At 42.7% G+C, this 23,541-nt stretch overlaps 1 protein-coding gene across 3 annotated transcripts in view; it reads left to right on the forward strand.

Moving 5' to 3' along the window:
- Nucleotides 1-1,760: 1,760 nt before the first annotated feature.
- fndc4a (fibronectin type III domain containing 4a) overlaps nucleotides 1,761-23,541 on the forward strand; it is a 31,976-nt gene continuing 10,195 nt past the window's right edge. For 2 of the 3 annotated variants that reach the window (XM_023800496.2, XM_023800514.2), the window contains exons 1-3: nucleotides 2,238-3,024; nucleotides 14,133-14,248; nucleotides 15,577-15,781. In XM_023800496.2, the coding sequence (XP_023656264.2) occupies nucleotides 2,958-3,024; nucleotides 14,133-14,248; nucleotides 15,577-15,781 (388 nt within the window). In that variant the 5' untranslated portion in view covers nucleotides 2,238-2,957. Of the gene's footprint in view, nucleotides 2,175-2,237; nucleotides 3,025-14,132; nucleotides 14,249-15,576; nucleotides 15,782-23,541 lie in introns of those variants that run through there. The other variant, XM_023800505.2, reaches the window with a different exon arrangement.

A 23,541-nucleotide genomic window follows, 5' to 3' on the forward strand; every position in this document is an offset into this window, starting at 1 on the left:
TGTTTCCCGCACTATAATCGATTTTTTAATTAACAGTTAATCAAAAGTACCTGGAGCGGCAAAGGTGTTAAGTTTCTCGGTGAGGCACAGGTTCTTTAGCACTGTGCATCGCACGACTGTTGAAATTTAAGGAGACCCCATCGTTTTTGATGGCTCACTGAAACTGTACAATTTTCACCAAATTGTGCAGTTTCTTTAATCCCCCACCCACTGTTTACACTGCAGCTAGGCTGACATGTTTGATAGTGTGCAGATCCTTAATTTCATGGTGCATAAGAAGTATTTGCACACATGTAAAAGAAGAACAGCAGAGGAAGAATAATTGGCTGGCCTATAATTATTTTTAAATTGTTTTATTTAGAATTGTACATATATTGGATTATTATTGGATGCTTTGTTTGTGTGGCTTCACTTCCCAGATGTTAAAGTCATGCAGTGTTCATGGACTCATAATTGCCCTGTTATGGTCCCGCATGTCAATCCTCCGAGGTCCCTTGACCCTGCATTGGATAAGCGGTTCTAGTACTTGGGTTGATGGATTGATGGGCGGATGAAAACATGTGCTGTAGTCAGGACTTGATGTAGGCCAGTAGGCTACTCACAAGTACACAGTACCATCGCCTCCTTTTTCTGTTCAGAGTACTAGCACCTCTAAATATCCGATGGTACTGAAATTAGCGTACTGTTAACTTACTGAAGTAATCTGGCATTACCACCGTGTTTCCATTGCCTTTGGGAATCGGGTATTGTAACATACCGTTCTGCTTCTGACTAAACCGTATCCGTTTTGCTCTGTAACAGCTCTGATGTCCTTTACGTTTGTACTTGTATATAACTTTAACTGTTTTGTTTTTCTGTCCTCGGTAACCAGCGTAAAATGAACTAGCTCTATTTTTCCCCTATTTAAAATGCATTTCCCAGCACACCTCTCAATGCGTCCTCTAAATGGAATTTGGCAACAAGAGCATTTATCAAACGTAGTTCTTTAAATCTTGAGGAACAGGAAAAGTGAGCTTAAATCTTGCGGGCATTTACCACCACCGTTGCAGACTTTGGTCCTAAAATGCCGATAAACGTAACTCCTTTCGTGTGATGTTTTTAACTACACCGTAATTAAACGATTTCTCGATATACGGACTCGCAGTTCATTTTGTCTTTGAACAGGGAAACTGACAATTTAACTTGACCTGGGAGAATTTTTTTTTGTTGGGGATACCATTAATTAATGCGACATCTTCACATTTGTGAAAAATGCGTTTCCTCACAGTCTCTGATGTCTTATGTGTCTCGCTATGCCCAAGAGGAGATAGAGGGCGCTGTTCAGTCCTCCGAGCACTCCGTCTAAAAATAGGCTCCTATAATAGGCTCCTGTGGTCATGCTTGGGCATTCCCGAATTCCATTATTCCCTTTATAATAATTCCAGTCATGGCATTTTTCGGAGAATGCCTTCACTTGCCTGCTGTGAGAAGGCAAGAGAAAATATTTCATAAATTATACCTAATTGATTACTCTTAATATAGTTTTTATCCTTCTAGATGTAATTTAAAAACTTAGATGTGACGGCTTGCTAACCCATATTAATTCACTGCCAATTAAGTATTGATCTAATTTTCGTTGTTGTTATATTTATTGATTTTTTTTTCTTGTTTGTTTGTGTTGGTGACTATTATGCACGCAGCCATGGATGAAATATATTTTACTTCGGTGAAATGTTAAACGAACGTATAAATCGGCTTGAAATGTAACTGCTACGAAGTCGACCCCTGCTGCATCGTTCTGGCTAAACCTGGCTAAAAGCTTGCTTTAGATGCCACGCGGCCATCACGTTTTTAAAAGGACAACGTGAAAATAATATTAATACTCCATACAGAACATTTGATATAATGGACGTGAAATTCAATGTTAATATAACAGGCGCAAAATCAACAGCGTGCTAACTGTGCCGAATGTTTACTTGGCTTTAATGTTAAAATCTCGTCATCGCCTTCGAAGAAGAACGTCGGGGGAAATGCGTTATGTTCTTATAATAAATTGTGCTTAAAAAGCAGTTCTGTATATGAAAACAGACGGTAGCATCGATGGCAAGATCACACAGACCGAATGACGGAAAATGAATAAAATACCCACAGTAACCTGGGATAACGCCAAAAATAAGCCAAGTGTAGACGTCGAGGTGCGTCTTAACATTTTACCGCCGCAGAATGTTATAATATACATGACTGAATGAATGGATGGATGGATGAATAAAAGCCAGTGGCGACACTGAGCGCACCGGAGCTCCTGCCATGTGTGGCGCTGACCGTGGTGCTGAAGCCCCGTCTGTGCCGTTTAACCGGGGATCGCGTTAATGTGTGTGTGTATGAGAGAGAGAGAAAGTGACTGAATGTGTCTATGTGTGACGGCAGCCTGTCGTGGTTTCATGCCAAACTTGGAAATGCCACAAGTATTCACCCAGCAGCGTCGTCTTCAGTTTTGATGGGAGAATGTCGCCATTCAGGGTGAAAAAGGGAAGGAGACCTGCAGCGTTGCATTAAAGCTCTGCAATAGCCCGGCATGGATGGCACACAAAATGTATCAAGACGCTGAAATATAACATAAAGCAAGAGGCTTTGGGAATAACCGGTGGAAAACTGAAGCAGTTCCTAACGGGAGACATCCAGTTGCCATGATTGCGGGCTACCAGGAGAAAATGTTTGTGAATAATATTTATCTCGCAATATACAGCACCTGAAGTTCAAAGAGAAGTTTTTATGTGTGTAATTTAATAATTGAATTAAATATGTTAATGATCGACATCAGATCCCGTGGCGCTGTAATAATTTTGGGAAAAATACCCACATTTTAAAACTCGCAATGTTGTAAACAGCAAAGTTAAGAACAGGTGGATACTTCACATACTTTGAGTACTTAATTCGGACATTTTATTTGGGGAAGAAAATACTTTTTTCAGCAAAACATGTTCGTTTTTGTATACTCCGTTGTGTTGCTGCTCTTTGGTTGTGACATATTTTTGGTGGGAGCAAGTAAGTGAACACTTTTCTGTATTAACCGAATGAAGCATGTAATGTTATAGTTATGAATGCCACGTCTGATTTTTGTTATCGTTTCGTCATTGGCATTTTATACCATTGAATCATCTCTGAAAAAGGTCGGACTTTGAACGATCGTAATATGTATTAGGCATTAATACCTTTTGGTTATTTTATAATATGTAATATGTCACGTTAGTATTAACGCGTCCATTTTAATGCAATTCAAAGTCTGCATGCTCGTTATGGTTATTACCATATATTTCATAATCAGCTACGAATTAATGAAGATGTCATTTTAAAATATTGCTTATAAACAAATTCTGTCAAATGGCTGCAGAGATTCAAATCATGGGTGCACATTCTGATGTGGCACATTTTCTTTTAAGAATAAGCAGGTGATTTCCTTTGGAAACGCGCTCATTCAGTGTTGATCTAGATAAATGCTGTTAAGACTCTTTTGCAGGTTTCCTATTAAATTGTTAGTTCGCAGAGATATTAGCCTATATACATGTCGAGAATGCGTCTTTCAATGGCATGCCCAAGTATCGGTATCCAGACGCGATTTTAGGGAGTTCTGCGCTGGAAATCATTATCATAACTAGGGTATCTTTCACCTGAGTATCCGAGTCTTTGATTAGGATGGATGAAACAGTGGCCCTGCAAAGCATTTGCAAATATCCCGATATTATAAGATTAAACAAAACCAGTAACATACTTTATAACGCTACATTTTTTTTTTGTAATTTTACCTGCCTTTCAGTAGCTTGTACTGGGTAAACCAAATTCTCCAAGGTCACAGCCGCAAAAGCATATCAAGGTATCTATATACGACCGATGCTGTTTCCTTCATCAGCATTCTCTGTGAAAACACGGTAGGAGAAATCGGTCCACGACACCACTGGTGCCTGTGCAATTTAAGGGCTTTAGGAATGTGACTGGGAAGCTTGGCGGAACTTGTCCACAGGCTGGCAACCTGTATGCGGGTGAATTAAAACCCAGCGTCTGTCTACACTGGTCATTGTTATTACGTGTAAGTTTTTAAGCACCTGACATTTGCTGTCATTGATCCTGGCCAGCAGACCGGACCAACCTGAACATGTAAGCCAAAGGACCACTTAAGGAGAGGAGCTGGGTAACAAATTAGATGTTCAGCTCTACTTACTCCACAATGGACCCTCACTTCCCCTTTAATTCAAGGATAGCTGGCGGCGCAATTATTAAGGAAACAGAACGGAACAGAGCAGAACAGGACGCAACAGAACGGCTGTGCTGCACTGTCCCTGAACAATGTACAGAACCTACACTGTTCAGTATAATATCCCGCCAAAAACTGCGAGTAGCTTTGCATTATGCATCAGCAAAGCAACAAAACTCAGGATGATTTGTCAACAGTTTACCTACATCATTTATTTATTTTATTCGTTTACAACGAAAAAAGTCTTCAATCGTGGTAAGAGTGACACTTTGGAGCAGGCAATTTGCGGAACTTAGCTTACATGTGGGCGCTCTTCTGTCTGCTTTTAAAGGGCCATAGTTAAATATAACAAAAGACTATATAAAAAAGAAATAATATTTTCTAACATAAAATGACCCACTTTTTGGTTTCAAGAACAACATAACTGACATTTGTTGCACATTAAGTGACATTTATCTTTCTTTTTTGGGTCTTGTATCAAGAGGTGCTGGTGTGGCCAACCAGAGAGCCTGTCCTGTGGTCAGTGTGGATCACAGTGCCCCAGTGCAGTAATGGGGACACTATGCTGTAAACATGGCGCAGTCCATCAGATGAGACATAAAACCATGCAAGGTCATGACTCTCTGAGGTCATAAAAGATGCCTGGGCATCTTTTTGAACAGTAGGGGTGGTACCCCGATGCCCTGGATAAAATTGCCCACTGTGGCCTTATTGAATCTGGCCCCCTAATCATCCCCTATATCTAACTGGTGAATTCCCTCCAGCCCCTTCACCACCTTAGCTACTGTGTGGTGAGCGTACTGGCACAGAACGGCTGCCGCTGTATCATCTTTATGGGTGAAGTGGCTCCCCATTGGTTCTGTAAAGCTCACATGTGTCTTGAAAAGTGCTACATAAATGTAACATTCATTCATTCATTCATTCAGATTATGACAAATACAGACAGCAGAATAGCATTAAGCTATCAGACTGCTCAGTGACGCTACACAATGAGATGGAAATGACAGCATTTGTTACACCTTGCAGTTTCTGAGCTTCGCTGCTTTAAACAATTAAGCCATATGACCCAGATTGTCATCTATTTAACATGCCAGGGTCATGACATGAGAGACGAAGGACTTGGGGGCAGGCATGGTGAAACAAAAGCGGGTTTTATTAAACTCACAGAACATGGACTGGAAATAAATAAGATTGCGAGGGATCAAAATGGAAGGAAGGAACGAGGAGGGGCACAGGCAAAACGAGGGACTGATGTCAATGACTGGACTGGACACGGAACTGGGAAGCAGGTATAAACGAGACTAACGGGGAGCTAAGGAGAGGCAGCTGGGAGTGATGAACATGAGTTTGAGGAACGGGAGGCAAGACAAATGCGCAATAGGCGTGGCTTGTTAGAGTCATGCAAGGGAGGAGAAGGGAGGGTCAGGTGGGCATGGCGGCCAGGACCAAGTTTGCCTTGACTTTGGGCAGGGTGTGGAACAATAAGACAAGCAGCCTTCTCGTTTGGACACAGATGGTGTTATACCAGGAACCCGATAAAAGAATGAGAATAACCTGATCTCATGGAAAATGTTTCAGATCTAGGATAGGCAGCATTAAATATAGGTTTAAGCCACAGGCACACTTTTTAAGTGTTGTACCTACACATTCATGGTATCAAGTACCATTGATGATTACTGAGTTATTGTCAAAGCTTGAATCACAACTTGCAAGTAGTCGATTAGTTAAATATCATGTAAAAAATCTGAGAGACAAAAAAGAGAAACATAAATCAGTTACTTATAATATAAGCCTGGAAAAATGTGTCCGGCTGATTTAATGTGCAGATCAATCCTTCACTGGACATGCAATACAGTTAGCTTTGGTGTGTTTGATGTTTCAGCATATTTCACTGGTTTAGATTTTAATAATAAAAAAAAAACCCAGGGAGCAACAAAACGATTTGACATGTTTACGAGAGGAAAGATTCATTATGCAGCTGCTGGGTATAACAGTATACAGAACAGGCGTATACAGAAAACTGAATTTTGGAGAAAGATCAAAGTCGTAGGTGCAGAGAGTATGCTGTCTATCTTGACTAATACAGTACCCTCGTTATGGTGTTGAGGAATACCATGTTAGATGAGCTTTGAAAAACACTGCCATGTGACATTTATGCTGAAATATCAGCTCAAATCATCTTAAGAGGATGTAGAGTGCAGATTAATTAATAAACACCAGTATGAAGAGAAGATAGAGGTGAAACATAATTTTAATCTCTAAAGCCCACTGCGAGGAAAGTGATTTATCAAGACATGCGGCTTGAACCCTCACCTTGCGCCGGCTCTGGAGTTAGAAATTGTGTGAAATTTTAAAGGTGAATAAATATTGAAAACCTAAGATAGCAGTTGAAGACCCTCTGAGCATAAGAAAGAAACCACACTCCATACAGGCACTGCCATCTATATTGGGTCAATGTGTGGTTTTCCCAGAAGCTTTGGACTGAATCTGGTGCAACAGACTAACCCCCCCCGCCCAGCACCGCCCACCTTACGTCACAGTCTGAGCCTCTGTCATTTTTGGCCTAAACTTTGAGAGTGCCCTTAACTAGAGAAAATGCCTCCTAGCCATCTGTCAGCCACAGACACACCTGCGTTCGGCTTCAAGGTCAAGACACACCAACATAATACTCATTATCCCCCTCCCTGTAGCAAAGGGTAAACTTTCCACAGCCTTACACAGCAAATGGAGCTTCAGCCAAAGTCCAGCGTGATATACTCACTGCCTACGATATTTTAATTTTGTTTTCACGTAGCCCGCTGTCATTATGAGAGAGATCCCTGCTCACAATATGAAATACGGCTTTCTGTCCCCTATGCGGCAAGCGAACACACATTTTTCAGCTTAATGCTTCCGTGGTACATAATGAGCAGCTATTAGGTGAGGAGCAGAATTCAATTTGTTACGAGGAAATTGGCTTGGGCTACGTGACCAGCAGGGGGCACAATGGCAGAGTTCGAAAGCTATTTATTTTGTGAATGAAACTTAACAACCCTCCTATTTAACAGCATTTACTGAAAATCAGAATGGCAATGGCCAACATCAACAATAATGAAGATGAGTTACTGATCATGTTTCTTTTATTTGTACATCTACTTCAGACATGCCTAATTTTGCGGGTTTTATTAGTGAGGTCGACTAGCACAGGCCCAGTGGGAAACCAGTTATGAGTTTTCTGCCTATTTTGTTAAGCCATGAATCCAAAGGCAGCTGTAATCACACACTATACCATGAGCGGAACCTTTCTATCGTGTTCATCAGTTCTGGTCTCAGATATTCCAGCCAATGGGCTTATTGTCAGCATATGGGGTTACCATAGAGAAGATTTGCAATAAGTCACAAATAAGCATACCCAGTGCTTAACAGTGATTTTGCGGTCCCATAGAAAATCAGCAGTATTTCTTGCTTCTCATTATCACCGTCTATTGACTGTATTATTCTGCTAATGCACATGTCTTCAGATTGTCTGAATCTTGCCCTTTTTCACCTCACGTGTCAGTTTTTTGGTAACTCCGTGAGTGCACAGTAATCGTGTCCTCGCACAGAAATCGTTCTGTTCTGTTCTCTTGCTCTCAATCTCTCCTTCGACATCTCACCTGTCAGTACCTAACACTCAGCACGCACTACAGGGGATGTTTGTTGTGACCCTTCTGACACGTGTGAGTGTTTTGAGTTGCGTTATGTAATATTTGGTCACATAAATGGCACTTGTACTCTGCAGTGTTTTGGTCAACACTTCATAACAATGTTAAGCACATCACAGGGGTGGCATGGAGGCTTAGCAATTACTTCTGTAGGTGTGAATCCTTTCTCTTGCTTTATATTAATGGATTTCCTCCTCGTGTTTGTGTAGGTTTCCTCCAGGTATGCTTTTTCCAGTCCCAAAACATGCTGTTAGGTGAACTAGTGTCTCTAAATTACTACTGGGCATGAGTGTGTGTCCTTTAATGGACTGACATCCTCTCCGGCATGCTCCCCTGTCTTGTCATTCCTGATCAGGCTCTCCTTGACCCAGGATTCGCGCTTATAGAAGGTGGCTGGATGTATATGTCATTATTCTTGGCAGTAGTCGCATTTCACATCTTACACAGTATCGTAATTGAGTTAGGGACTTAATCAATGGGCTCATTCTTGTGCTTTCGCCGGAGACATTAAGATGGATCCGGTCAATACCCATCCGCCGGTATGCAGATGGTGAACGTACGTCTGGGAGAATAGCCTGCCAGGTAATGCTATATGGATCTTGTAATTCAGCCGGCGCTGATCAGCCTCTTATGATGATGGATGTTCATTTATCTTCCCGTGGCTACAGCATCCCACATAAAAACACACAGCCAGGCACCATCGAAAGTAAAAAAAAAAAAAAAAAGTTTAGAACATTCATGAACATCCGCTTTGTTTTCATATTAAAATCAATTATGATCAGGTCAGGATCTACGTAGGTCAGTGTGGGGAGCCAGAATAAGTAATCAGCATCTACTATAGCAGCATCGACACCTTTCATGCATTTTCAATCTTTTAATCAATTAATTCACGTATACACTGCAGACACACACTGCAGAACTGCTCCACATTGACGTTCCGGCTTAATAAATGATTTTCAAATGAATGCCATTCAAAACAAACAAACAGTGACTAACAAGTACAGGACATGAACACATGAAAGTGGCCTTAAATTACACTCCATATAATAATAATAATAATAATAATAATAATAATAATAATAATAATATCCACTCTGTGTGTCCGGCAATGGACTAGCATCTCAGCCATGTACCCCATGCTGGTAATTTATAAAAGTTAGTTTTTGTTATTTTGGTAGCTACTACATGCCATCAAAGCACCAAGGGCGGACTGGTGGCTCTGAGGCTCGGGATCTGTGCCAGCAATTGGAAGGTTGCTGGTTTGAATCCTTTGAATGCCTGGAGTGATCCTACTCCATTGGGCCCTTGAGCACGGCCCTTAACCTGCAATCGTGGTGTCCTGCGTATGATGTTAATCTACATCCAGCCCTGCAAGCAGCTCATCCAACATACAGGGTTAAATTTGGAGGTTGGTGGCAGGATTGTAACTCCAGAAAAACTCTCACTGTTTGATTTGGTCTAGTGTGGTTCTGAGGTATCACCTGCTGCACAGCTGCACTTGGGTTCTCATCCCTGAGGTGGTTTGGTGGGTGTGGCAACCTGCTGTAAAACACCGTGCATACTGATGTGATAACTTATTACATCCATCCATCTATCTTCAAGCTGCAAATCCTGTTCATGGTTGTGAGTAGTAATGTTTGTTTTAAATACACTCAGTGACAAAAAAAGTTAAGCACTGGAAATGAAATGAATCTGCACGTGGTGAAAGGTCATGTGACTGTATCACATTGATTATAATATCAGATCAAACGGACAACAGAGTTGGCACTGGGCCTGGATACATGCGGTGATTCAGTGTGGATGGGAGTCGTACAGCCGTTGTATCCTCTCCTGTGGCAAGTTGGCCCACAGCTGTTGTAACTGGCCCTCTAGATCCTTCAGATTGGCACTGGGTCTGAGTTGGGAGGACCTCAGCATGACGCAGTCAGTCCATAGACACACGTGCCATGTGTTGATGGTCATTGTCTTGTTGAAAGACTGTACCAGGGTGCTGTCTCAGGAGGGGTAAGACATGCGGACGCAGGATGTCACTGATGTAACACTGTGCCATCAGGGTCCCCCGGGTCACTACCAGAGATGACCTGAAGTCATACCCTATGGCTCCCCACACCATGATGCCAGGAGTAACGCTGGTGTGTCTCTCCACAACATTGGCAGGGTTGGTCCTCTCCCCTCTGCTCCGCCATACACGCACACGACGGTCATCCATGGTAATGCAGAACCGAGACTCATCGCTGAACATGGTACGACGCCACTCGTCATCAGTCCATGCCTCCCAGTTACAGCACCACTCCAAACGCAGCCGTCTCTGTGCTGGTGTTAACGGCAGCCTACGCACGGGACGGTGAACCCATAGTCCAGCTGATTCCAGTCGTCGAGACGCAGTGTGGGATGACATGGGGTGTTGCAGAGAATCCAATACCTGTGTCTGGATGGCAGGTGTGAATGTCATGGGTTCCGTAAGTCTTGCCCTACAATACAATGATCCTCCCTTGGTCACGATGTGTGTGGGTGCCGTCTCATGCCCATTGGTTCCAACATCAGGTGACTGTCACATCTGCATGCCCCACATGCCGGGCAATTACACAATACGACCTCCCGGCCTCATGCAAACCCACAATGCGACCCCTATCAAACTCCGTCAAGTGCTGATAATGCTGTCTAATGCGTCTATGAGGCATCCTCTGTGTCTGGTGACTAGACGTGCCAGCTCCTTGCAAATCGAATCATTTACATACCCATCGCCGGTCTGCTCGTGTACCAAATTACATTGACCATTACTTCTGGGTGCTTTTTTGTCACTGAGTGTATATTTACTATGACGTTCCAGAGCAGCCCGGCTTGTCATGCTGAGGCATACACAAACCCTGCAGCACGTTAACTTCCAGGTGTGTCAGCCTCAAGACTGCCGTCTAAGGCAGGGGTCACCAACTCCGGTCCTGGAGGGCTGCTATGGAGCCACATCTGCTCCTGGTATTTACCTGAGAACTAGTGTGGCTCATCAGAAGCCAGGTAGGATAGAAAACCTACTGGATAGTGGCCCTCCAGCACCGGAGTTGGTGACCCCTGGTCTAAGGTAACACGTGACCAAAGCTCTCACCCCCCCAGAATTTCTTAAATTTACATTACACTTAAGAATATTTACACTGCAATATGGAATATAAATCATGCATAAATGCTCTCTTTTTGAATTAACTGGCAAGCACGGGAACACAATTACATTTCAATGCCCGTTTTATTGATTGTTTTTTGTTCCTAGTGTACTTGCCAGAATTCTGTTTCTGGAACGTTCCAGGGATATGATCCGGTAAATAACCATGCAGTCCATTTTCCTGTACCTACATGGTATGACATGGCCTGGAGAACCTAAATATTAGTAATAATGACAAGTCCATAAATCTGTAAACTAACCACAAATAAATTTCAATAAATCAGCCATGGCTGACTTTGGATCTTTACGGATCAGTGTTTCTCTAACCGTACAAGGTCAGATACGGGTAGGATGAATGTGACTCAAAGCGAGACTCGCCTTTATTCTTTTCCGCTCTAAATGTCGACGTTTGATGAATGTACATAAAACACATGCCAGGGGGCATGTCTCAGGAGGTGACTATTGGGAGACGGTCACATGACGGCAGAGGGGCTTGCGATTGGCTGGCATGCCCACCCGAGCAGGTAGTCAGCCAGACTCCCATTAACCATGGAGGCTTGTGACAGTGATATGGTATTTATGCAGCTCCGAAAGGGCTGTGTTCATCTGAGGTATAATTAAGCAATTAATGACAATTTACAATATGGTGGCCTCACTGCTTTGACCCCCGCCTGGCTGTTACTCACTGAAAAGACCCTCCAGAGAACGATATGAGATTAGGAGACGCAGTTAGATGAGAGCTGGTCTCTAATGACCCTCGTTCTGCTGTTTCCTCACCCCTTTCTGATGCTCAGGCACATACACCGAGACGAACGTGGCTTCCCAATTTCTGCCTCTTGATGTCAGTGTGCTGATTGCAGTTTCACCTTTTTGCTCACTAACTGAAGCAGAGTGCGGTCTTTGAGGCCCACACTAAATCCATCTCCCATTGGCCGCATGCAGGCGTGTGTGTCTGTGTGTGCGTGCGTGCATGTGTGTGTGTGCGCGTGCGTGGCTGCAGAGACAACTTACAACAAGGTAGATAAAGGGCATATCTATGTGTCGACAGTCAGCGAGAGGCCTCCACACTTAAAGCTGGACTGGGTCCCATCATGATGCTGCATCAGATCTCATACCTCAGCAGAAACCAAGCTCATCTACTCACGCCATTGGGTAGTAAAACCAAAAAGTGCAGAATGGTGCAAAAAAAGGTGCTTTCAAGTCATTATATTTATCCAGCAACTGCAAATATATTGTAGAGTTATAATCACATAGTGAGAATTATTTGGAACATTTGATTTTATGTACTAAATTAACAATTTAAAGTGAAAAAGATTTATGATTTTATAATGGACATGCATGTACGTGTGCATGTACGTACGTATATATATTGGCCCAGCTAACTGAATTTATTATGAATTTATTCTAATAACTTGTCAGGAGCAGTTATCAGGAGATTGACATTAGTGTCCCTGCTGGAGCTGCTGTGCTCATATGAGAAGACACATCACATTTTGCGATTCTCTCTAAATTTCATTTTTCGTCAGTAAGCCACAATGGCAGCTTGTCCATGAACATGCAACCGGCAGAAACACGTGAGGCCGCTGACAATAACAACGCTCCAACGCCGCTCTTATCACAGCGGAGGGCTTAAGGTGAAGGGTTTGTCGGAATTGTGAATCTGGGAAGTGTTTCATGAAATGTAGGTCTGTTATTCAGCCTCAGGACTCGAAAGAGACTTTTATTCATGAAACAATGAAGTTTTTTTCCCTCAAATATATTGTAAGTTTGCGTTTTGCTTTCTGCTTATGTGCTATATATTACCTTTTAAGAAACAGCCAACATGCTTGTATTAAAATAATTCATAAAGGTGCCACTATAGTCCAGTCTACATAATGTGTTTGGACTTAAAATGTGTTTGTGATGGACTCTTTCATTTTCTTGCCCTGTGTATTGAAATGAAAATGACTGCTTGACATACGTGTTCTGGCTACCCATTAGCACAAAGCTGTAGGAGCTAACGTTGCCTTGCTTACATCGACTAATAATGTCTGAGAGTTGGGAGTCGAATTAACATAAGACTCTGAATGCCACTTGAATGTCGTTAGCAGACCCCAATAGCTAAACCTTGATTCAGTCAGACAGAGTAATTTTATATTCATGAATATGGTACACAGTACAAGACCATTGTCTGCATTTCAGGTATATGTTCTTAAATTAACTGTCCTCAACAGTGCTGTAGGAATGACTTCTAGAAAACACATCTCTACCTTTCCATGACTATAACAGGTCAATCTCTAAGCAATTATAACTGCAGTCTATTACCTAAGTAGATTCTCTCCCCTCCGTGACCCTGACGAGAGCAAGAGCTTGAAGATGAATGGATGGATATTACTTAAGAGAGAATTACTGAGTCCAATTGCCTGCTACACTTATGCAAAGGATGATAATTAAATGAAAAGCCTGAGTCATTAAAGCTCATTTCAGAAATAGAGTTTGCGATGTGAGCGTCATTCTGTCAGAACCCGCCGGGATATCGCACTCCAGTTATTCTCTTAAATGGAATTTAAAAATGTCCATCCATCATTTGCCATTTTAGAAAATTAGATGGCAGGACTCGGCAGGAGATGAGCCGGCGTGAGGTTTGGGATGTTTGTCGAGGAGGTTGCCATGGAGTTATGGCTAAATGAAGAACTCCCAGCAGACGTTAACGCATGAACAAGCCCTCCGAACACGTGGGAGAGCATAGACACAGCTTTGTTGTTTCTGGGGTCCCACTCAAAAAATAATTTTGAATCCCCTGCCCCCAGATGTTTCAAGAACTAAATAAATAGCTAGAATCAGGAGATTGTAGGTAGGTAGTTGGTTAGCAAAACATTTTGCTTCAGTATCTCCTAAATAAGAAATGTGTTTATTTACTATTTCGTGTAGTGACTGTTTACTTCCAACAGAGGGCTCCCAAATCTCGATGGCCCCCAAACAAATGTGTGGCCCTAGCCTCCTCTTTCTCAGATAAACGGAAAGCGCGTACGATGTGTGCAGTTATCGCAACCTTTCACATCACGCCTCTGTCCGCCTTTCAATCTCGCAGACCGCCCCCCAGCTCCTGTCAACGTCTCCGTCATGCACCTGAGGGCAGACTCGGCCACCGTGTCTTGGGATGTCCCCGAGGGGGATGTCATCATTGGCTTTTCCATCTCGCAGCAGGTGAGTCCCTCCCGTCCGGATGACCTCATACGTCCGTATCACAAGCAATTTCTCTAAGACTACATGGGAAGCACAACATTTGTCAAAAAAATTGACAGGAGAATTGAATTTGTAAATTCATTTTATTTTGCAATTAAAAGTGTAATCTGTCTTACTAAATGAACCACAGCACAGGTTATTTTGTGGGAGTTGCTTTTGACAACCAGTACGTTAATTTTCCTTTTGAATCTAGAACAAAGACAGCCCATAGACGTCCATTGACAGCGTGCTTCACTGGACGTTTATGGAAGATTCATGCAAGCTTTGTCTAAATGGAGAATAGATGAAAACTTATTGATCAATATGCTCTGATGTGTTTTCGGAGCCTGCCCGGGCGCCACGCTTCACTAGGAGCTTCCTACATTGTTTTGACTTAGACAACGTTGATTGGACAGATAGACATCCAGTCAGATATTTTAGACCTGCCTGGAAGCCAGGCTTCTCTGCATGGTGATTGGGAGACGCATTGACAAGACAGGATAAACTACCAATAACAGTAATGCTCACAACTGACACGTTTCACATGCTGTTGGTGTTGTTGGCTCACAGTATTCATTGATTCTGTTACATACTGGTGCACAAAAGCATTTTATTGCAACCCAGACTGACAGTTAATCATTTTGTATGGCACCTTTCACCATTGGCATTTGTAAATATTGTAAATAAAATCATTATCATTGAGTTTTCCAGTTTGATCAATTTGTTTAATTTTCAGTGAAAGTTCAGTGATTTTCAGCAGTTTTGTAGTTAGCTCACTAACTAAGCTGTCTGTTGTTCAAAATGGTCAAATTGCTTGAGAAGGAGCCATGCTGGTATAACAGGATAATTTCTTACAGAAAAAAAAGGAGAGTAGAATTTACATGCAAGTAGCTGATTGGCTAAAATAAGAAACAAATATCTTTTTGGTTATACTGTCGACACTGTGCCTCCCCCATTTTAAAAATCACCGCCCCCCATGAGTCCTCATACGCACCTGATTGCATTATTTATCTCCAAAGCCTTGCAGTTTCTGATGGAATGTGGCAGGCGGACAAACAGGAGATGCTGTTTTACACAGTAGCGATGAAAACCAGATGCCTACTGGAAGGGAGCATGTTAAGCTTTGAGTCAGGCCTTCTACTGTATGTCATAATCCATAGGATTTAGCAAAAATTGAAGATCAACACCAGGCAACAAGGGGAGTGATGTGGATCAGGCATTTTGTTTATGTGGATTAGCACAGCTTAGGTTGAACTCAGCGTGGATGCAGTGAACCCTGCTGATGCCCGGTCGCTTTGCTCCTTTTGCAGAGGCAGGACGGCCAGATGCAGAGGTTCATCAGGGAGGTCAACACCACTAGCCGCACCTGCGTCCTCTGGGATCTGGAGGAGGAGACGGATTACATCATCCAGGTTCAGTCCATCGGACTCTATGGGGAGAGCCAGGCAAGCAAGCGCGTTCACTTCAGAACCCTGAAGAAGTCAGACCGATTCCCATCCAACAGCTCCAACCAAGGTACGCAGCTCATCTGACGCACGGACGCACTTTTAGATCTTAATGATGATTGGCATAAGAACAGTACCCTTATGCATATACAAGAACAAATCTGTGGAATGGAGCAGGGGTTCTTACCACAGTAAGAACACACTGTTATTCTGTTCTTCAGTCACAGGCTGACAAGCAATCTGTTCGCCCCTGATTATAACTGACACAATAGCCAGCGAGTGTGGCCACACAAGCATGACAAGATGCAGTGCTGGGCTGCGCGTTTAATGTTCTAGATGCAGTGCCGGGCTGTACGGTGAATGTTATAGATGTTGTGCCGGGCTGCATGGTGAATGCTCTAGATGCAGTGCCAGGCTGCACAGTGAATGCTCTAGATGCAGTGCCAGGCTGCACAGTGAATGCTCTAGATGCAGTGCCAGGCTGCACAGTGAATGCTCTAGATGCAGTGCCAGGCTGCACAGTGAATGCTCTAGATGCAGTGCCAGGCTGCACAGTGAATGCTCTAGATGCAGTGCCAGGCTGCACAGTGAATGCTCTAGATGCAGTGCCAGGTTGCACAGTGAATGCTCTAGATGCAGTGCCAGGCTGCACAGTGAATGCTCTAGATGCAGTGCCAGGCTGCACAGTGAATGCTCTAGATGCAGTGCCAGGCTGCACAGTGAATGCTCTAGATGCAGTGCCAGGCTGCACAGTGAATGCTCTAGATGCAGTGCCAGGCTGCACAGTGAATGCTCTAGATGCAGTGCCAGGTTGCACAGTGAATGCTCTAGATGCAGTGCCAGGCTGCACAGTGAATGCTCTAGATGCAGTGCCAGGCTGCACAGTGAATGCTCTAGATGCAGTGCCAGGCTGCACAGTGAATGCTCTAGATGCAGTGCCAGGCTGCACAGTGAATGCTCTAGATGCAGTGCCAGGTTGCACAGTGAATGCTCTAGATGCAGTGCCAGGTTGCACAGTGAATGCTCTAGATGCAGTGCCAGGTTGCACAGTGAATGCTCTAGATGCAGTGCTAGGTTGCACAGTGAATGCTCTAGAGCAGGAGTGTCAAACTGCAGTCCTGGAGGGCCGGAGCCCAGTGTAGCTTAGTTCTTTCCCTATTTCACCAGAAATTATTTAGCTCAAGAGCTGTGTGGTATTTAGCACAAGGAGTTGAATCAGGTGTGTTAAATGAGGGGAAACCCAAAAATGTGCAGGGCTCCGGCCCCCCAGGCCTGGAGTCTGACACCCCTACTCTAGAGGCAGTGCCAGACTGCACAGTGAATGCCAGGCTTTGCCCATTACTGCTAATTTGATAGCTTTGTCATGCCTGGGGGTGGGAGTGTGGGGGAGAGCGGAGCTCTGCGGTGCTCGGAATGCAAGCATTTTCATTTCTGCCCATCTTGTGCTCTCACATAAATCTTACATTGAATGTTCAGCCAGCTAGAGCACACAAATAGCTTTTTATGGACTATAATAAAGAGATATACAGCAACCTGAAGAGGGAGATGTGATTTTTCATATTTATACATGTATTTAGGACATTGGCACTCAGCTTTCACTGGATGCCTGCTTGTGTTGAGGAAAAACCTTCAATATTTTTCAATATTCTTCAATATTTTATGGAACTTTCAGCTTAAAGGACACATTTTCTTAAAAAGCCTTGCTTCTCACGTGTGGCTTGATCAAAATATCCTTCTTGGAATACGTCAGTCAGACATACTTGTCCAACAGCACCAGTGGAGTCTTAATAGTTTTAAAAAAACAATGTTTCCAAGTGGACGGGCGATACAAAACGTAAATATTTAGAAAGGAGAAAGAAAATGCAATACTTATTGCAGAATTTAACAAAATGTTTATGTATGATATACATAATAGTGAGATGCTGTTATATTCATAGCTGCCCATTGGAGAGCACACAATGCAGGTATAGAAGTAATAACCCACCAAAAATACAAACCTTTGGACTGTGGGTAGAAACTGAAATGAATGTAAATTTCCTCACACAGATGGGGTGGGACTTTAACCCAAAGCCTTAAGGTACAAGGCCAGTACTGGGCATTACCACAATCACCACAATACAGGAAGTGCGATAAACCCTGAAATGAGATTTAAGCGCCATCTGTGCAGGCAGTATGTAGATGACAGACTGTATGCAGTTTTTCTGGACAGGGATCTTTGGGAAACGGAGCACTGGTTAGGAGATGCTGCTGCATTAATTTGCCAGAATAGGTCAAGGAAAATCGTCAGAGTTATGAAACGAGTCTGCTTAGCTCTAGCAGTCTGTGTCGCTGTATTGTAAAATTAATTACCCTGCTTAGTGATATACTGTTTTGAAGTTTCTCCCTGTACGGAGGAAAAAGATACTGGGATTTGGGGCTGTGTTGTACATTTTCAAAACAAAATAAGGACAATATGCTCTTGCCTTTACAACGGTGCGTCTTCTTCAGAACTGAAATGCCCAGCTTCCAAGATTCATTCATAGGTGTTTATCTGCACTAAGGTAGAATCAGAATGCAGGGTTTATACTGCAGCATATATATGATGTCAGCGTGGTTAAATTCACTGACAGCATTATAAGCTTTAAGTAAACTCCACATATGTGTCATTCCCTTATAATAATAGGAAGAAGAACAACAACAATAACAGCAACAATAATGATAACATATTTGCCATTTGTAGGAGTACAGGCACATCAAAATTCTTTAGTTTTCATATATCCCATCTTGCTGTTCTACTAGACACACAGCCACAGGTGTGGCAGAAGCCTGGTGTCAGGTCACACCAGCCATTTCTCTGGCATCCCAAGAACAGTTTCTGGGGTTAAGGGCTTTACTCAGGGGCAGTGACATCATCACTTTACCAGCCGCTGGACTCGAAGTGGCGACCTTCTGATAACAGGCGGTCGTTAAGATCGTTTTCCTATTGGCTAAATCAGTCATGAAAGGTTTCAGTTTCCATTTCAATCTAAATAATTTATTCAAAAAATATTTAAAAAGCTTATCAGGCAAAAGAACAAGGAACAAGGACATTTTTTGTCTGTAACAGCAAGCACTGGGTGAGAATTCAGCAAGTTATAAAGCTCTAAGGGTTTCCTCCAATTAGTATGGCAGTACATAATGAATAAATGAATAGTAATTACAGCTGAAGAGACTCAGCAAAGTTATCAATATAATAAAAACAATACTAGTCAATTGATTCGCCAAATACTGCTTTCAAAATGAATGAACTAGAAAAGAGTTCATAGTCACTCATTATTCTTGCCTTTACATGATACGTACAAAACCCCAGAGTCAGATAAAACGTAATCCCATAATGCCTTCTGTGTGTCAGCGTGCTGCCTCAAAAGACAACCATTACCTAGCAGACCTCCATGGTCATATTTCTTTTAAAATATGTAAACTGGATTTAAATTAAATTAAGTAAAACAATGATGTCTCTATACAATGTGTGTGGAGTGTTTTTATTTATAAATGTTATGTTTGTGTAAGCCTCTATATGTCATCAGCCCAACTGGGGTCAGTTTCAAGATGAAATGAAGGAAATTTTCATTTTGTTTTATTTATTTTTTTATTCTAGCAACACTATTCCTATTTGGTTTTATGTGAGCAGCTGGAACATGGCAATAGTTACCAGATGTTGTTTGCAGTTACTCTAACCCTCTTCAGTTAATTTAGCCCCAAGTGAAGGTTCTTCCTTAAATTAGTTTTTTCCTCAGTAAACAATCTGTTAAGCAAGATAAGGCAGTGCATCTCTGCGAGGCCCTACACACACACACACACGCAGAAACACACACACACACACACACACACACACAAACACACACGCAAACACACACACACACACACACGCAAACACACACACACACATGTAGGGTAAACATATCCTTATGAGGACCGCTCATTCATTTCAATGGGAAAAATGCTAATGCTAACTATGACAACCTTAACCCCCTCCCTGCCCTAACCATAACCATAAGTAACCTAACAAAATACAAGAGTTTTTGCATTTTTAGTTTTTTCATAGCAGTCACTGATTTTTATAAAATAGAGTTTTCCCTTATGGGGACCAGGAAAAAAAACAGATATTTATCACGTTATGGGGACATTGTGTCCCCATAAGGATAGGTAAACCCGCTCACACACACAAACACAAATACACACACACACACACACACACACACACAGGTTTGTAATCATATATTTGTGGAATCTCTCCATTCATTTCTATGGAGAAAACTGTAATCCCAACATGCTGATCCTAACCCCTACACAGCCCTACCCTTAGCCATACGTAACCAAGCAAATTTCTTTTGGCATTTTTAATTTGTATGCTTGCAGTCACAGAGTTTTATAAATTTGAGTTTAACCTTGTGGGGGAAAAATGGTCCCCACAACATCAAAATAACACATGCACACACATTTCACTTAATTATTAATTGTAAGCATTCAGAGATAAGACATGTGTGTTCAAAGCTTCTCAAAAATTTCCAACAGCCATGTTGTGTGATTTGTGATGTGTCAAAGAAAACAATTCATTTTCAATGAATGTGACTGTCATTTAAATGGAAATATTAGGCTCCGTTAGTTTTATTTTGAGAATGTTACCCTAATGTACCATAGAATAGAACAGAGGTACTTTATTCTTCACCATGGAAAGGCTGGACAGTTATAGCATACCCCATCTGGCTCTCCATGAGAGATATGGATAGAAATGTACACACAGATGAGAGCAAGTATTGGGGTCAGAACACAGGGCCACCCTAGAGCATGTGGGGTTTAGGCCCTTGCTCAAAAGCCCAATGGTGGAATGATTACTCTGCCAGTCATGGGATTTGAACCCACAACCTTCCAGACGTGGGCAGAGATCCCCAACCTGTTAAGGTACATATTATCCCATAGATAACAAAATGAAATGAAGCATTATTTGTCATTTGTACACGTTTGAATACAGGTAAATTGCAATGCTTTGTTTAACATATTCAGTCTTCTCTTCTTTTTAAGACACATGCACACGTATAGACATTAGCAAAGCCTGGGGTCTGAGCACAGGGTCAGCCATTTAACTGCCGCACCTAGAGCATGTCGCAGGTTAAGGGCCTTTCTCAAGGGTCCAATGGTCATGTGACTATTCTGCTCAGCATGGGACCCGAAGCGGCAACCTTCCGATTACAAGCACAGAGGCTTAACCTGCTGAGCCCCATGCTTGCAGAATCCTGGGAGGGAGACACATGAGACATTTTCTGCTGGAGAGTGGGGTCAAATATTATATGGAGTCATGGAGAGATCTGATTGACAGGACAGTGTCTGTAACATGGGGGGGGGGGTTAATGGCTACTGGCTACACTGTCGCGCCAGCAGCTGGGAGAGGCAGAGATGAAAGCGGGGGGCAAGGGGGGGGCAGGATGCCAGGACTGAGACAGGTGGATATTAAGTCCAACAGCAGCGGTCACTGTGACAGGCAGGACAGTGGCGGTTACAGATTGGCAGGAAGGGGATGGTGAAAAGGCCTTGTGTGTGGTGGGGGCGGGGGGAGTGGGGGGGGGGTCAAAAAAGCGGCCACAGTGCTGAAAATACAAAGAGGTGAAAAGGAGAAGCGATGGCAGGAAGACAGTGAAGGGGGTGAAAGAAAGGCAGGTCTGTGGGTTATCAGGTAGGCAGACCGGGGGGGGGGGGGGCTCCATGAGACACAGCACAGCTCAACCAAATGTTTGAGGGCCTGTAAGGCAGGGACTAGGCAAAACAGAACCTCATCAGGACCAGGATGGGACAAGGCCCAGTACGAGAGGAGACTGGAGAATGCCAGTGCTGGGGGGGGTAATTAATGAAAGGATTTCAGAAGGAAAGCAAGGGCGATGCAAAGTGCAACCAGCAAAGCTTCAGGCCAGAAATCCACTGGAAAATAAATAAGCCACTACACACATAAACAAACCATATACATGGGACAGGAATAAAATAAGATGGCTTAAAGGCAGTGGCTTGGAATAGCACAAAGAACTGGCACAGGAAATGACACGGTGCACAGGAAGTAAGTTCCGTTAGAGTAAAATCATAAAGGACAGGATGAAGTGAAACACAGGGGAAGAGCAAACAAAAAAACCCCAAAAAAGTAAGATAATAAAAAACTTTACAGCGCTGCAGTGAATATGATAGACTGTGTGTAATACTAGGCAACACAGAGGTAGGTCTCCCTGTTCAGCGTGCAGGAGGTATAGCAGATCAGATTATCCACCACTCTCTGCTGTCATCACACCCCATACTGAGCATACATCTTTCAGGGGAAAGCCGCTTTCTTGGCAGAGCAAGGCAGTCTTACATAAACCCCCATTGCCACGATGGCTCAATCAGTTAAGAGTCTCAACAAGAGAAAATCTGGTTATGGAGAAGCCGGGGGGGACATTAACTCGCGGCCTTGTCCTTTATACGAGATCAGCGAGTGGCTCGATGAAAGTCCCGTGAGGAGCCCTGGCTTCCCAAGCTACACAAAAAGCCATTTAAGTTAATCTCTGCTTTCTCCCAGAGCTTCTGGGGCTGTGAGCCAACTTAAAAACACACTGATAAGTACAGTGTTTAGATTCAGTACTAAAAAAGTTTCAGTGGCATTACATTTCTGTTCTAAAAATATTTATATATTCATTAAAATACAATGGAGTCCCCCCAATATATAATTCAGTGAAGCAAAGTGGTGTTTTTTTTCTTTTAATGGAGCCTGGCTTCGCATTTGGACACTGTACTTCACAACAGAGAGAAAGCTTTACTGACCTCAAACTTCACTGAATGAGGACAGCTTTTTGTAGCCCCAAAGAAAATGGGTTAAAAAACATGTGTCACTGAAAACAAACCTAAGCAGAGGGTTTTGGACTAAGCTGGCAAGGTTTATTGATTAATGATTATTTGTTTATATGATCTTGAAAAGCTTTTAAAACCTCTATAATTAATGTGAACTGAGAAGTCTGTACAGTATATGCTTCTAGAGATTCTGTATCACTTAAAATAAGGCATCATTAGAATCCATTAATGAGACTGATGGGGAATGGATATGAATGTGAATGAACGAGCGTCCAGCTTGGTCTCTCTCCCATCCTCTCCTCTAAATGTGTCTCAAACAGCTGTCCCAGGATTCTGTCATTTGATTAATGGCTCACCGCTAGTTGTGTCTGCGTCCGAGAAAAACCAACTTAATCAGCCACACCATTTCTGGACCTCAATTTCAGATGATTTTAATTCAAAAAGAAATCTTAATGTATTATTTTGTATATAACTGTCTGGGATCTAAGTGGCTCTCTCCCCAATGGAACCATATAAAATATTAATGTGTGTGTCACTGTGGAACGCACAAAAATGTTAGACAATTAAATTACACAGAGAGTATGCAAACTCTGTGGTTTCTCTTTTAAACCGAGAGATAACTGCTGCACCCACAAACTGTAACACAATCATAGAAACAGCTCTTGGGGGAGGGGGTTTCTGATTCATTCCTTTGTTGTCTGCGCCGCCAAGAGCAGCTTTGACCCAGTTATCGTGGGAGTGCGATTCTCTCTTTAATGCTCCTCGCTTAGGCTCACTTTCAAATGACTATTATTTCAAAGGTATGTGCAACAGGAATGATTATCCATCCATCCATCCATCCATCCACCAAACCCAGGATTACATTAAACCATGACTTTTCTCCAATGCTACACTGCTGGTCATATTCAGGAGTATCAGTAGAGATTCAGGAAAAGGGAGGTTAAACCTATATTGGAGGAGGGTCTGATTTTAATGAAAATGAATGATAGCACAACATTTAAAGTA

Source organism: Paramormyrops kingsleyae, chromosome 19 (genome assembly GCF_048594095.1).
Source record: "Paramormyrops kingsleyae isolate MSU_618 chromosome 19, PKINGS_0.4, whole genome shotgun sequence".
In the NCBI taxonomy this organism is placed as follows: domain Eukaryota; kingdom Metazoa; phylum Chordata; class Actinopteri; order Osteoglossiformes; family Mormyridae; genus Paramormyrops; species Paramormyrops kingsleyae.